At 44.4% G+C, this 17014-nt stretch overlaps 1 protein-coding gene across 1 annotated transcript in view; it reads right to left on the bottom strand.

Moving 5' to 3' along the window:
- Positions 1-17014, bottom strand: part of Pappa (pappalysin 1) — a 231629-nt gene that overhangs the window by 24109 nt on the left and 190506 nt on the right. The window contains exons 16-19 of the mRNA XM_038334912.1: positions 12405-12615; positions 11034-11205; positions 3685-3832; positions 179-288 (exon numbers count right to left, since the gene is read on the bottom strand). Coding sequence (XP_038190840.1) covers positions 179-288; positions 3685-3832; positions 11034-11205; positions 12405-12615 — 641 coding nt within the window. The remainder of the gene's footprint in view (positions 1-178; positions 289-3684; positions 3833-11033; positions 11206-12404; positions 12616-17014) is intronic.

Consider the following 17014-nt stretch of genomic DNA (forward strand, 5'->3'; position numbering starts at 1 on the left):
TGAGGTGTACTAAAAAATTATAGAGCGAAAAACTGTTGTGAAAAAGTCCCCCATAAAATAGATGTGATTGAATGAGATCCGATCCACAGAGGATGAACTTGAGTGGAGCCAAGCCACAGAGCTCAGCAATGGCGTTTCCTTTTTCCCTAGCCACAAGCAGGTGGCCCTAGTCACTCACCTCTACTCGTGGGGGGTTCATCCAGTGGGGAATGTCACGCACCGTCACATTCACTGGTAGGATGATGGACTCGCTGTTGTGATCCAGGCACGAGGTGGCACACTCTGACCCTGAGAGGAAGCACAAGGTAAACTAGTGACTAAGCCATATTTCCAAACACCAATGGCCAACATACCCAGGGCAGAGACTGCTTTTTGAAACTCCATTTTTCCAACATTCAATACCTCCTCCAACCACACTGTCAATCTCTTTACCACCTAACACCTTGATGCATTGCTTGGCTCAATAGAACTGAGCTGTACTTAATACTATCTTCCCTACCTCCCTGAATTGTCCCAAATTTTCTTTCTATCTAAATCCTATCAGCTTGTCAAGAACCAGCTCAAACGCCCCATGCTGTCTACCTTCACTTCTGGTAAAGCACACTCTTTACGAATGCCTACTGCATTGAGTAACACTGCTGCACCCTGGTGATCTCACCCCAGTGTTGCTCCCTTCTGTGTTAGTGGTACCCTAGGAAAGATACACCACTGTTGGCTCATCTCTGAGCAGAACCCAGCATGCGGCACTGAGAACGTTCTGTGAATCTGGCTTACTGAGAACTGAAGGATGCTGCTGCATGGTCTTATACCCCATGCTTCTCCTGATGAATGTTTAGCCCTGTCCACTCTGCATTTTTCCACTTTCCTTCTACTAGCAAGCCACTAAGGATGCCCAGAACTTAGCATGAGTGCCACTTGCTCAAGGACGATCAAGCCATTCCCAGGCTCTAAGTGGTATTCATCCTCTTACCACCTACCATTTGCCTAGTGATTGCGTTATCAGTGGCTTTCTTCCTTCTCAGGTTGTCACTCTGTAGGGCCATGTTTGGCCTTGTTCGCCCTTCTATCTATGTCTGGAGCCTGTAACTTTACATAGCAGACTGTAGGCAATCAAGAAATAAGTTGTGTGAACTGAGTGAAAGATACCCTGAAGAGATGATTGCATCAACTAGCAAGGAGAAGATTGAGTGAACACACGGGGAAAATGATGGGTGAAGGGGTGACACAGACATGGTGGGGAATAGGTATGACGGAGGAAATGAGGCAGAGTGGATGAGTGAGTGTGTAAGGGATGAGCCAGACAGGTGACAGAGAATGAGGGAATCAAGGCAGAAGTCGATGAAGAGAGGATGGCCAGTAAGGCCATTTACTGCCACAGTAGGCCTTAGTGTGGAGGCTTCTAAAGACTTTCTGGCTAGGGATGAGTGAGCTGGCTATAATTTGCCCCCATCTGTCTCTGCTTTACCCCCACACACTCTGAGGTCTCCTGAAAATTAAGCCTGTTTCATGGTATGTCCCCATGACTCCAGCCAGTTAGAATTTGACCAGGTCCAAAGAGGTCATTCTTCTGCCATGGTGTTCAAATTTTGAATACCACTCCATGTGAAAAGAGTGAGCCAAATTTTTCCAGTAAGAATCCTTTCCAGCCGGGCGGTGGTGGCGCACGTCTTTAATCCCAGCACTCGGGAGGCAGAGGCAGGCGGATCTCTGTGAGTTCGAGGCCAGCCTGGTCTACAAGAGCTAGTTCCAGGACAGGCTCTAAAAAAAGCTGCAGAGAAACCCTGTCTCGAAAAACCATAAAAAGAAAAAAAAAAAGAATCCTTTCCAATTAGCTGTTCTAAACATGCATTTCGAGATACATCCATGTATACACACACACACACACACACACGCACACACACGCACGCACGCACGCGCGCGCGCACGCGCGCACGCACCCCTCTAGTTACCATATTGTATAATCCTTAGTCTAAAAGATGCACGAATTAAGCCAGGGGCAACTGGGGCTGCACATTTAAAGTCGTGCTCAGAATAGTTTCACCATAACCTAGGCGCACTGAGTCCAGAAGGACAGATGTTCTTGTTCTTGCCAGGTGACTTCCTTATGCCATTCTAATTTCCTGAGAATCCATCACCATAGCAATATGGGTGTTATCACATGCATTTCATAGGCTGGGGAGTCAAGAGACACAGAGGCCATGTTTCTAAGCTTAAAATGCAGAGGTTCTCACTTTCAGGCTGTATGAAATCTCCCACCAGGTGAATAACTATTGCCACCATACACCCTTTCCTCTGTCTATAAACTCTTCTCAGGCAGAGGTGTGCTGAGACAAGCTCAGCCATCAGAAATAATGGAGAAGAGGAAGGCTTGGCTTTGTGATACAGCAGCCAGCATTGCAAACCGTGGAGACACTCACCCCAACTGTCTAGAATGATTATATAATAGTCCCCAGAAAGCCCTTAATTTCTCCGTAATTTTCCTGGTCAGGGTCCTTCAGTAGTTCTCTAAGATCTTGATCAGAGGACAGTGACCATGTGCCTCACCATCTTTTGACATTGTCAGGAGCTAGCACCATAAACAACGTGCTGCTGCTGGCTCTAAGTTCAGATGACGACAAATTCCACTATCTGTTTTCCTGTATTTTTGTGTTCAAAAAGAAGTGGATATCCCCTAGGCTCCTTCTCTGTCAGCCATAGGCCTTGCTTCTGGATGTGCAGTGATAAGACTCAGCACGCCTAGCCTAGGAGAGGACTTGCTGCCGACATGCTTACCCGACCTTCTGTGCTAGACAGCCCTGGCAATCCTCCCATAAATCACACTGGCCCTGAGGAAGGACGTTCAGTTCCCTGGAGGGTTCAGTGCAGTCAATTAGGGAATCATCTCAAGAGGTCAGCATCATTGCCCTTATATTAGGTCAGGTTCTATGTGTTCCGAGTTTCCCCAGAGGCAGCAGTGCACCTGATAACAAATGAGTGTGTCCCAGAGCCTGGGTTCTACTAAGCAAACCCCAGGCCATTATTCACTGTAAGTATTAACAACATTAACAAGCTGGCTGAACACACACACACACACACACACATTGAAAATGCCATTTATCCTCCAGAGGCAACCAGGATACTGAGGAGAGAGACGTGGTTTACAAATCGGTCAAACTTCAGGACTTAGGGTGAATTCCACTATTTGAGGTTTTATTCTCTCATCTGCTAATGTGTGTTAAGAGGATCATTACTGATGCCCTTTTGGGGACCAGAGTTTGACCAGTATTAGGTGCTCTTGGGTGCTGCATATGGTACACTTTTAAAATTTATAATGAAAACACCACTGTGCATTGTATATGGAGTCATACTTCCTGCTCATTGATCACTTGGTTTCAGTTTCTTCTTTCTAGACTACCTGACAAGGTCTAGCAAATCTGTGAGGACGCATCCCTTCCCCTGGCCACTTCTGTGTTCTCCTTGGTAACTGCAAGCCTTTCTTTACTACACCAGTGCACATCCTGTCACCATATGGTGTTACCATATAGGACAATCTGGATCCTTATTCTTGAGTTCCCTGGTGGGAGGACAGAGCATCCTTCGTTCTTCCTTGTCTCCCTCACAGAGACAGGTTTTCTACGGATATAAACTCAGACACACAGCAGGATGGACACACGTGTCACTGCTTCCCCAGCACAGACAACTTACCTATGGCATAGCCATCAGGACACTGCAATTTGAGGTTACTGTTGAGCTGGTTTGGGGCCAAGCACTGGCCTTGCATCTCTCTGCAGACATGGAAGGAGCCACTCCAGGTGCCGTCTTTGCGGCAGTGAATGATGTTGCTCCCACGGCCCTGAACACCAGAGAAACATACTTAGGATGTGACCGACTCCAGCTGCTCAAAGGACATGCCTCTGAGAAGGAAAGATGAAACGATTTGTCATTTCCCTTTAAAAAGTGTTCCAAAGTAGCTTGTTACCAATAGCTGAATCTCAGGCATCTTGAAATGGGTGTTGCTGGTAGTTTCAGATTGAGACACTTCCTCTGGTCTTCCCAGACTGTCTAACTCTCAGGTCTCCTAATTCTTAGGTTATGGTTGTTGGGAAATTCCAATTGGAATAATTATGACTGAGAATTGTTTTATGACTATTGTTGTTTCTATTAAGAAGTTGGGAACCCATCAGCTAATCTACTAATACAGACAGTAAGATGTAGTGGTGGGGGTGGGGTCATAAAAAGGAAGCTACTAATGAGCCACATTTCCTTTCTTTGTAGACAATGAGAAAGCAGACTGGGTGAGAAGTTTTCTTGTCCAAGGAAGTTCCAGCGATGATGGCCCCCACAGGTCCAGAGGGGGTCATATGTATCGCTATTCTGAGTTCTTTACCCTAAGAAAGGGGTTCTTCCTTAGCCTTCTGTAAGCAAGTAGGAGAGCACAGTGTGAAAATATAGGCCTTTCTCTAAGCCCCACTCAACATCCAAGCATCCAAGACTGTATCAGACCAGAGGATGGATGGGGCTCAGAGAATGGATGGGGCTCAGAGAAGGCAGAAAGGGGAGGGAAGTTCATTCCCAGAAGAGAGAAGTTCATGTGCAGATGCAAGCCAGGGCAGTGAGCATGGCCAAGGCAGGTGTGGCTCTGTTCTGTGGCCTGAGGGGGGAGTAACGGAGAGCAGAACGCAGGAGGTGTGGGTCTTTGATGCCAGCTCTGACTATGGGAGATAGGTGGATAACTATCATCCCCCCAAGGATGCAAGAGGCTCTGCAAGAAACCAAATATGCCCCCGACTCATCCCTGCATCCTGAGTGCCTTTTATTAATGCAGACCACTCAGTCTATCCCTTTACTCTCTGCAGTTATTTTTGTTCACTCAAGACTTGTTGATTAATGAAAGATGGGATGAATATGGAGAAGACGTTTTTAAGTAAACAGGAAATAAATGAATAAATAGCCAGAAAAATAAAAGGCATAAATGAGTAAACAAATGAATGCGGGCATAAACAGTGAGTGTGTGAGAGAAAATGTGGAAGGGCTGATTTGGGCTGAGCTGCCTCGTCTTAAAAAAAAAAAAAAAAAAAAAACATCTGCCTGGAGTCAGGACTGAGAAAAAAGTGGGGTCTCTCATGAGATCTCTCCCCAGCCAGTAGAAGGTGGGCACTATTGCAAGAGAACCCCCTTACCCATAAGGGAATATGGCCCATCTGAGCTTGCAGTTATGGTGAAACGTTAAGAGGCTTGGTGTAGGTTTGTGGCAAGCTTCTGCAGCTTCATAGGAGTCTAGAGAACTTGGACTTCCCCTCTTGGAGCCCCAATCTCTAAGCCCCATGATTCTGCTGGGCCCACAGGGGAGTAGGAAATTGACCCCAATTTCCTGGATCCTTGGCCTGGGACTATAATGCTTTTGGCCTCCAGCCTCGCAAGGCATGCAGACCTCAGCACTACAAGGGCCAGAATTGGCTGAGAAGCAAGGTTTGCAACAGAGGGTGTATTAGAGCTAACTGGAATGTACTACAGGAATTTCAAGTCCTGGAGGCCTCACTGTGGAAGGTGGGAACATAAGGTACTGGTCTTACTTTCTCAAGATTTCCCCTCTCTCTCCTCCTCGTTGGTTCATCTGGCACTTTCTGTGGCTAAATCTGCCTTTAAAATATGGCAGCCACCTGCTAAGACACTTTCGCCTTCAAAGCAAGGCAAACATGTGGATCTCAGACATTTCTAGCCCCACCTCTTGCTGTATGTGTGCCCTTCACTCTACTCAAGTAAACCAGCCCATCCCCTGCCCTCCTCCCCAGCTTGCCTTGCCTGGCACTTTTGTGCTGTTCTCTCTGAATGGCAGCCTCTCTGGAACTTCTGGATTCTCAGCACTTGCTGACCATCTGACAGTGAGGATATCCTTGCTAACTGTGCTGACTAATTTGAGAACAGAAGAGCCAATGTAGTTGAGTATCAAACCTGAGAATGCTACTTCTGTGGGTGTTATCAGGGAACCAAACCAACCGAGTGTGTGATTCCAAATGCACAAGCCAAGTCCCAGCACAAGACATGACTTTACCTGCTAAAGTAAAAGATCCACCAAAGGACTGTGCAGCCTTTACCAAAACTGCCTTCCTCCCTGTGCTTATGTAGAAGCCATATCACACTCTCTTTAGGCCCCCCCCCCATTTCTTTAGCCAAGAAAACCACACACAGTTGACGGTATTTACAGCTAACTATATTATTGAAACCTCTGTCATACTCGATGTTCTAAGGAATCATTTTAACTACCGAATAGAAGAGAAACCATATCCCATGTCAAATCTGAAAACTGATGTTCGCTCCAGGAAAGAAATAAGTGATGGATGCTATAGTTATGGTTACAACTTCACGGGTTCAAATGTCAGTTCTAGAATATCCCAGCTCTGGGACCTGGGAGAGTCTCTTTGTGTGCCTGTGCCTCAGTGTCTTCAACTCCTAAGTGTGCATGGATCTACTGCCTGATGGAGTCATCATGACAACCAAATGGTCAATTTATGGAAGTTCTTAAGACCTGACACATATGTACAGAGCTATGCATTAGCCACGGTTCCTAACTTCCCTGTTGCACTCAGTGTCTCTAGGGAACTTTCCACAATGCAGCAGCCAGAATGAGGAGGCAATGAGTAAGAGTGGCAGAGGATGCCAGGTCCCAGCCCTCGAATGTGAACCTTTGTGCTTTCTCCAAAGTTGAAGGAGGACATACAGACAAGGGGGAGAGAGAAAATGGGCAGAAAAAATAAGCCACATCACGACAGAGAGTTCTGAGTGCAACAAAGCTAGGCCCAGCCAGGTGGAGAGGACAGGATGATCATCAGCTATGGACGTGTGGATCTACCATGTACCAACTAAATAACAATTAACAAAAAAAACCCTTCCATGTCTGCATATACAGAGTAGAACAGAAATGCTCAGTGCATTTATGTGAATCCATCTACATGAAGCAACCATTCAGGGCTGATGAGCAGTTCCAGGTGTGAGGATGTGTTGAAAAAATTGGCTTGTGCACTTACTTGGTTTAAGACCTGATTCTGACTTTAACTGGTATGGCTCTTCTTGCCAGATGTCAGTGGACTCATCTGTAAGTTAAGTGGACTGCAGTGAAGGTCTCTGAACATCTGCCAGGCACTAACGGCATGTGCTTCCCTCTCCTTCCTCATGGTCTCAAGGCAGCCCTAGTGCTTGATGCACAGTAATCCTTGAAGCAAAACTCTAGCCATATCTGCTCTGTCTGCACCCATGGGGTTATGCAGCATCCATGGCAGAGCCCATATGGGCTGAACCAGCTTCACGCTTTCATGGAAGAAAGGACTGTACAGTCACCCTCTGTCTCCCCTGTAAGCAACTGGGAGTATTGCTGGTTCTACTATTCACCTCCTCCTGATGAGTTCTGGAAACCCATTATTAGATGTACCAATTGGCCCATGAAACACAGTTAGCCTTTTGTCCTGTTGTGTTTTAAGTGTCTACCATAGACCTGGTCATCTCCAAAGACTGGCCATGCCTCTAATCACTTGCAACGCTCCTACAGAGCTTGTCACTATGTCCTGGGACTAAGTTGTCTCTTCACATCCAGGGCCTTCTGTGTCTCATTAAATTTAGAGAGGACTGGCATCTCTCACCAGCTGTCTGGACAGCATACCTCAGGCTCTGCCACCAGCCTACCCTAGAGATATCTGGAGACAGTGAACGCACATGACTGAATAGTCTCAATCCCACCGAAAAGCTCAGAGTTCTAGGCAAAGACTTGGTTAAACTTCACAGGCCTTTTGTTCTGCATCTGGAAAGTGGAAAGACAAGTTTTTTTCGAGGGTTTGCTTTATGTTACTAGAATGAAAGAGAGCCTGTGACACCAACCTGGCATCCATGAAAATCCTCACATTAAAAAGCAAAGTTATGATTATTTAGACCTTCCTTCTTGGTTTTACTGGGGCAGGAACACTATAAATGTCAGAGCTGAAATGTACAATATGGAAGCATGAGTGACTATTTACATTTCAATATGAACTATGGAGCTAGACATGATGTATCAGGCAGAAAATCCCAACACTGAGGAGGGCAAGGAGAAAGGGTTATCAGTTCAAGGGAGGCCTGTATAGGATGCACAGTAAAACCATATCAAATATAGGTAAGTAAAATAATTTGCTTGAGAAAAGATCTCTTATTTCATGTGGCCAAAGCTTGTCCCAGTTCAGACCTGGCCTTGAACTTCTAATTTTCCTGCCTCCACCACCCACTTGTATAGATTAATGACATGAGAATTTTATATTTTTAAAAAATATGTAAAATCAAGTATAATTTTTAACTACTTGAACACTGTAACCAGAGATTTCAGAGACACATGGTTGGAGACACAGGACAGATGCGATATATTTTCATCATAACAGAAAGTTCTAGAAGGACTAGAGGATTGTTTATTCTATAGGTTGATTTGGGTAGCATTCAAGGTTTTCATGTAGCTTGTATGGATCCTCACACTGGATAAACGCCACTTCTGAGACGTCGGGGTGCTGGCCAGCAGAAAGCTGTCTTTCCAGCTGTTGGCTTTGTTTCTAAGCTCTACAGAAAGTCACATCCAGCATGTGAGATCTCCTCTATACGGTCATGACCATAAAAGCAGATTAGTCTGTTTGTACCTTCATCTGGACTACCACTTACTGTGGCATAGACCTGTGCTCTGCACAACTCCAGGTATATCCAAGTCTGTTCTCTGCTACCACCAATAAACTGAGAGGCAGGCTGTGTTATTTCTTTACAGGTCACATACAGGGAAACTGAAACTTGAAGGGTTAAGCAACTTGTCCCTTTGTTTAGGGGCGGATAGTGACATCAGCATTTGAATCTAGAAGAATCAATGAAGTGTAATTGTTTTAGATTCTGCCAGTAGTAGCAGTGGAGGAGTGTGTGACTCTCCCCTAGAGGAGCCTCTACCCTTCTCTGCCAGGATCTGGAACTTGTTTGGAAAGCTAAGACTCTTTACTCCATATAAGCTGTGGGATTCAAGAAGTGTGGGCCTTGCGTTCCTGCTGTGTTTACAGGCAGCAAGAGGGAATCTGAGGTGAACACTGGTGTTGGCTCTCAGGCCCTTGGTCTGAGGGTAGAGGAAATTCATTCTTAGAACAAACTAGAAACGTCAATTGTGTTAAGAGCCCATTTGGCACACACCCCCTCATTCTTTGAGCTGAGAAACCATACCCTGCTCCTTCGAGTCTAGCCTCTCTACCCACTGCCAAACAGCAACAGTCCGCTACTCTGATGAATTTACATTTCCCTCTCCTTTAAATACAAACTGCCCATGAAAGCTACTTGGCAGGCTGCAGGCAGACTGGGTTTCAGTTTGATAACATGGCCATGGCCAGAATATTATTTGGCTCAGGAAAAACTGTTAGCAAGAGTTTTATGTGAGGGAGCAAAAGGGAAGTTGATCAGCCTGTAAAGAGGCATGGTAATCAGGGTCCTAGCTTGTTCCAGGACTCCTGCTTCTTAGGTGTTGGAGGATGGGCGTAATTCCCAGCAGTGGCCACCAGCACCCAGGAGTATCCACAGACAGCTGTGAATGTGTGATATTCAAGACTTGGAGGCAATACCTACAAAACTCAGCTTGTCCAAAGAAAGGGCACCTGGTCCCTAATCCGTCACTTCCTAGGGACCTACGAGGTGTCTGGCACTGTACAAAGTGCTAAAGGCATAGAGACATTGAAAGAGGCAGTAGAAGACTTGCAGCCTTGGTGGAATCAACAATAAATAAGTCAGAAAATTAGAATGGTTGACTGTTGCTATAAGATGCAATCTGAGAGAGGTCAGCTGAGTCCAGGAGTGGAAGGAACATGCACAAAGACCTGTAGGAGGAGGGAATTCCTGGTCAGAAGTGGAGAGGGCAAGGAGGAGTCGGACATCTGAACCAAATGATAGAAACACTTAAGAAAGAAACACAGAGAGGGTAGGGGACCTGAATTTTCCTGGGGTGGGGGTAGAGTCTGAAATTCTGCCTAATAGGGTTGAATTTTATCCCAAGAAAACAAAAGGATGCTGGCTTAGAAGGGCTGGAAGGAAGAGAACTGGGGTGATAAGAAATGACACCATCAAGAGCGCTGTGACCCAGAAAAAAGACAGCCGTTTTTAGTAGGGTAGTTGCCTTGGGTAGAGAGGGAACAGCTTTAAGGGGTATTTTTGAAAGAAGGAGTAGATCTTGGAATTGTTTAAATTTTGGAAAAGAAAAAAAGAGCTTCTGAAGGTGTTGTTTTAGCAGTATTTGTATGTTAAGAAATAACGAACAGGAAAGGCTTCAAACCATAGCATGTTTATCTTCCAGCTTCACCGGGCTGGGGGTCTTTGCACACCTGTGAATGACAGGGTTATTCCAGGGAAAATGGGTTTTCTGTGGACTTCTGTGTTCTTTTGGGCTTTTATTTTACTTTTGTGACACTCTGTCTATCTAGCTGAGTAGCAGAGGTTGGTATAAGGATGAAGGCTGTTCCTTCAGAGTCACAGAGTCTCTTCTGGAGAAGTGGCAGGAACACTTATCCTTTGGTTACATATGGCTTACGATGAAACTCAAACTCACACTGGCTCCTTCTGTCATCCTCTACTCCTCACTGTGCTCAGACGTGTTCTCCCAATCTTAATGAAGCCCCATTGCAGGCTGCAAGGGTCAATCCATGACTAAAGACAGTGGTAGTGTCATGACTTCAAAAACAATTTAAGTAGTGATGTTGGTAAGGAGTGGGCAGAGATAATTAAAGTCCCCATCACTCCTGTCAAAGTCAATTAAAATGTCAAAAGGCCATATACAGTTTCCTTTAAAAATTGCTCAACAAATATCTCACAGTTCTAGTGTTTAAAAACAATTCTCCCCACTAAGACTCTGGAAGAAACGGGCTCATAGAGAGAAAACACAGCTCAGAGAGCTCACGAAAGAGCATACTGGATGCGTCAGCTTCTGCAGGGGTAACACTCATTTACAAGCTTGGCTGTGTAGCCAGAGAGGCCTGGAGACGATTAAGACTGAGAGGAGGCCTTGATCTGGGTTTCAGTGGGCTTACCTGGGAGCCGTCACTGTCTTCACATTTGAGCCTGCATTCACTGTTGAACTGGAAGCCATTACTGCATTGATAGAGCCCATGGAATTTGGCTGGAGGTGGGTCACAAGTCACAGGCACACAAGTTCCCTCCTGCCAGCTGCCGTCTTGGGTACACTGAATCTTGAAAGCCCGTCTTCAGGAAACATGAAAGAAAAGTCATTCCAAGGATCACATGGTTTGAACATGAACAGTACCAGGGAGCATCACTTTGTCTTCCTGTTCATATCCTCTGCCTATCTATGGGATGTGTGAGGCATGCATGGTGGAGACCGTGACAGAAAACCACAGTTTCTCACAATGTAGAGTTTTGGAGCCCAGAGCCAAGCAATACATCTACAACACAACCCGTGTGCCTAAGCCTCGGGGATCATTACATACAAAACCAGGGGAGGAAACACTGCAAAAGTCAAAAGAACAAGAAGTTTACTGTCATATTTTTGTCTCTAGAAATGTCAGAGGAGCACCATGAAGTCTCATCAACATGGTCTAAGCAAGGAGGACACCAATAGACATGCTAACATGTAAATGGGCAACTTACAGTGGCTCATCCATAAGAAAAGAACCACAGGCAACTGAGGACTGCTAAAGCAGGAGAAATAGTCTTGTTCATGTAAATAAATGGGAGAGAAATATATATGTGTGTGTGATACTATATTGACTGAGCAGGCTATACTTATATATTTAGGAATATATTTATGTATAGTGTGTGTGGGGGTGTGTGTGTGTCAAGAAAAACAGATCATGAATTTGAAAAGAGCAAGAAAACATATATGGGAAGGTTTGGAGGAAAAGGAAAGGGAGAATGCTGTGATTATAGTATCATCTCAGCAACCACAGCAATAATAAAGAATTCATTGTAAAACATTGTCAAAGATAGGTTGTCTGTCAGGTGTGGTTTGGGACAACTCAGTCCCTACCAATACCCTGTATTCTCTTTTCCTTTCTGAGAGTTCTCATGGGTTCCTGTACAGGGCTGATGTGAACATCTGGTATTTCTTTAACAAGCCCTTTGTGCAAGGCATTTCTGGAAGTCCTTCTGTGTCATGACAACACTGTGTGGTAACTTACAATCTTCTTATTGCCGCTGAAAACATAGGAGAGCAGAGAAAATGAACCACTGGTCTGAGATCATATAGCCCGTCTGCAGAGGGGCTGTGACTTGAAGGTGACCATATGCGACCCATACCTACTCTTCTATGTCTTTTGCATGGGACAGAATGGGATACTCTTGGTATAACCTCCAGCACAGCCAGGAATGTTTCCTTTCAAAGAGGTATGTGTATCTGAATTTGCCTCCTTGGAGCCTATGAGGGTTTTCCCAGCACCACTTACTTCTTGGACTTCCGAGAAGAGCCAGGCACGTGGTATCCAGGCTTGCACTTGTACTTGCAGAAGGATCCCACCTTGTGCTTGTTCTCACGACATCTGGCTGTCTGCAGGTCTGCATGGGGAACTGAGGGTGGCACGAGGCACATGAGCTCACACAGGGCCTCTGGGAAGGACCACAGTCCATCTTCCATACAGGTCAGAATGCTGTTGTTGCCTGGAAGACATGGGTAGGCAGGGTTAGCAGAGCAATGAGTCCACCGACAGCTAAGATAACACATGAGCTGCCGGAATTTGAACCAACATGCAGTCCCCAGGGATTCCTGACTGGAAGTTCAATGCCTCCCTCTAAGAACTCAGCATCTCTGAAGAGCACCAGGCAGTTGCTGCAAGCAAACAGACATGGAAGCTAGACTCGGCCCATGTCTACTGTGCGTTAAAATCCAAATCATTTGTGCCTCTTATGCCTCACAGGAAAAAGCCTTTCCTGGTCCTTCCATCATCCCCTTGCCCTGCAGATGTGTGTCCTCGCTGAAGACAGTGGTATTCATCCCAAATGGTGTTAGCTAACAGTGCTCTGTGTGATCCAGAGCCTAGGCCCTGTATCTGTCCTGGCTTCCCCAAGCCTGAAAGTGACACCACCATGTTTTCAGGAGTCTTTCTTTTCTTTCTCTTTCTCTCTTCTCTCCTTCTCTCTCTTTCTTTCTTTTTGCTTCTTTTTTAGACCCCAGCACTCAGAGAAGCAGCCAGCTCACTCAAACAGAGTACTTACTGCCTTCAGGATACTCGCCTGATTGGGTTGGTACAGATAAAAGTAAAAGCCAGAAGCTAGACTTTTCATTGCCAGTTCATGTCTTATGGGCGCCCAGCCTTTCCTAAACTCAAGGCCATTGGAAGAGGACCTGCAGTGGGTATTTCACCACTGATCCTCCTCTGATTTGTTAATGCTGAGTGGTATTGACAAGCAGTGCTCAAAGAACATGGAGTCTCTGGATTTCAAGTGTGGTAGAGAGACCTTGAGCTCTGGGAAGGAAACTGATGTTTATTGAGCAGTTACTATGCATAGAGTGCTTTGAAATGCAGGGTGCTTAGCATGCTAATTCTCACTTGGAAAAGAGAGGGCAGCTTGATCAAGTTCTTGTAGCTTGTCAATAGCAAGAGGTTCAAAACCAGGTTTGTCTCGCTATGGATACAGTTGTTTACACAGTAAAGGGTTGTGTCTGTGTGTTCAGCAAAACTCTTATTTCCCACTGAGGATGGTCTTACCTTAATTTTTGTGTCTGTAGAAAGAGTAACTTTTCCTGCTTTTCCAATGCTCAGAAGGCTAAATATAGCAACACTTTTAAGAAGTGTCCATCACAGGCTTTGTCAGCTTATTAGCCTGCACCCTTTCCTCCTCCCTCTCTGTTAACATCACACTTACACAAGGATGATCATAGGACCTGTGTGAGACGCAAAGACACCTTCATCCGTTCAACTAACAATGGCAATCCTTATGGCGTGCCAAGTACTTTATATGTTGGGGCAAAGCAATAAACAAAACAAGACAAAAATAACATATACATGGTACTTATAATCTAATGTTATATGAAGGGGCATGACAAATTTTTGTTAAATAAAAATTAACTGGTATTCTTACATGTGATAGAAACTACTACCTGAGATCAAATTAAGAAAGAAGAAAAAGACAAGAGAACTACTTCACAATCTTATGTACATGTTTCTGTGTCTCCTTTCATTGTTAATTTCCTATGATTCACCCCCTGGTCAGAATGATTCACCTAGATGACATGAAACATGTTTGCACAGCCCCACAGAAAATGCGAACTTGTAAGCTACAGTACCACCAGTCAGATATTTTTCACATCCCAGGGAAAGAGAGAGGGGTAAAAGTTGAGTCACTGAGTTTTCATCAAAGCCAAGAGACTTCCAGAAAACCAGAGACAGGAAGCTTCCCTGCATTGTTTTGGGGTTAGGGGTTAGGGTTGATAGTTGTTTGGGAATGCCAGATGTATCAGCAGTTAGGTAAGAATGAGAGCTTTAGCAATGTCCTTTGGCATTGAGCCTATAGTTCATGATCCTGGAGAAGCTAAGTAATAAGGTGAACCTAAAGAAAAACATATATAGATCCACCTGGAAATTGGAAACAAGCAAGATCACCTGACAAAATTGGGAATATGGGAGTGGGAAGAAACGGGAGGGTAGAAGGGAAAGAGGACAGGAGAAGAAGAGGCTTCAGGAGAACTTGAGGGAATGGGATAGTGGAGATGGAAGAAGAAAAGAGATGAGAGCAAGGAAAGAGATATCTTGATTGAGAGAGCCATTATACGGTTAGAAACCTGACTCTAGAGAAATTCCCAGGAATTCACAAGGATGACCCCGGCTAAGACACTAAGCAATAGAGGAGAGGGGGCCTGATCTTGACTTGCCCTGTAGTCAGACTGATGAATATCTTAAAGATTTCTATATATCCTCCATCCAGCAACTGATGGAAACAGAGGCAGAGACCCACATCACAGCACTGGGCTAAGCTCCCAAAGTCCAGTTAAGAATGGAAGGAATGAGAATATGAGCAAAGATGTCAAGACGATGATGGGTTCACCCAGTGAACAGTTTACCTGAGCTAATAGGAGCTCATGAGCTCCAGCAGGACTGAAAAGGAACAAGCATAGGACCAAACTAGTCCCTCTGAATGTGGTTGACAGTTGAATTGCTCAGGCAGACTGAGGGGCTACTGGCAGTGGCACCAGGATTTATCCCTACTGCTTGTATTGGCTTTTTGGAAACTGGTTCTCTTTGGATGTATACCTTGCTCAGCCTAGATATAGTAGGGAAGGCCTTGGACCTTCCACAAAGCAATGTGCCTTACCCTCTCTGAGGATTGGATGAGGGTAGGGTGGGAGAGTGTATGGATGGAATGGGAGGAGGGGAAGTAGTAGGAACTTGGATTGGTATTTTTTAAAAATCTAATAAATTAAAAAAAGAAATCAATAGTATTTCAGGAAAGTAAAAAAAATTAAAGAAAAGAGAATGGAATTAAAGAATTAAAGAAAAGATACAGGAGTGGTGTCCTTTCCAAATTGCTCAAAGGTGTTGCAATATCCATAGCTAAAGTTTTGGTGCTTTTATCAGTGTTGGGACTATACCAGCTGCAAATGCTATAAACTGTAAAAAGGAGGCATAGTTCTTTGTTGTGAGATGATGTAAAGATTTCAGAGCCTCAATAAATAGGAAAAGGTCAAATAAAACGTACATTGTAGGAGAGAGTACATAGAGAATACATAGAGAGCACATAGAGAGCACATAGAAAGTACATAGAGAGTACATGGAAAGTACATAGGAGCTATCAGAGATAAAGAATATGCAGAATAGAGCAGAGTATCATTTGGGAATGTGGATGTGTCTTCCCCCTTCACACCCAGCTCATACCCGGTCCAGGCAAAGGAATTCATGGGGTCAGGGATTCCAGTCCTTAGCTATGGCCACTGCCTGCATCTACTACCAAGTGGTGCTGAGGAAGTAAGCCATATGCACTCTGGCAAATACACTCTTTGTCCTTGACAATGGCCCATAGACTCAGAAGGATGATTAATATACTGAGGTTTTTACTTCTGGTCACAAACATGTATTACCCATGTGCACGAAAACCAAGGTGTGCTGGAATCAACACCCAACCAATGATTTTTCATGGACCTATAGACCATTTAGAGTGTTGACCACTCAGAAATGTTCTCCTCTAGAGAATAGAGAATACACTCTCATTGTTTCCCTTGCTAACTGCTTTAGAAGAAACTCTTATTGCCTTGCCAATACCATGTCTTCCCTCTTCATATTTTCCAAGCTATGGTTTCTGGACAACATGACTTATGTCACAAAATGAAGGCTGGCCTTTCTAGCACAGGGTAAGAATGTGTATATTAGACACCGAGAGCTCATGAGTTGTGGTACTCTGCAATTCCAGTTGTTCATCTTGTTAATTTCTTTACATTTTTGTTTTATTTTGTATGTATGAGTGTTCTGCCTTCAAGTATAAGTATCTGTATGATGTTTATGCCTAGTACCCACAGAGGTCAGGAGGGGATGTTAGATCCTCTGTAACTAGAGTTTCAGATGGTTGTGAACCACTATGTTGGGAATCCAATCTGGATCATCTACAAGGGCAGGAGGTATTTTTAACTCAGCCACTGTTCATCTTTTAACATTTTTAAAAAATATTTCTTTTAGTTTTTGAGGTTATAATAATATCATTTACTTCCATCCTTTCCTCCCCACAATACCAAACAAACTTTCCTTACTCTTTTTTAAATTAATGACCTATTTTCCCACTAATTATTGTTACATATTTATATGTATATATGTGTGCTCTTTTAAAGTCTGAAAAATAAATCTGGCTTAGCCTGTCTCCAGATGTGTATAAGGACATTTCCCTCTCTAGTAAATATGAAAGAAACTGTGAACATTTAGTCACGACGGAAGAGTGATGCTCACTGTGATTAGCTTGCTTAAAAGATCACTCAGTAGGCAAGTCCCTTTGAGAAAGATTTCAAGAAAAAAAATAGGTTTGTGTGTCCTATTACTGTATTGTAAGGTACAGTAGGGTGACTGAGGTTAATCAT

Source organism: Arvicola amphibius, chromosome 6 (genome assembly GCF_903992535.2).
Source record: "Arvicola amphibius chromosome 6, mArvAmp1.2, whole genome shotgun sequence".
Taxonomy (NCBI): domain Eukaryota; kingdom Metazoa; phylum Chordata; class Mammalia; order Rodentia; family Cricetidae; genus Arvicola; species Arvicola amphibius.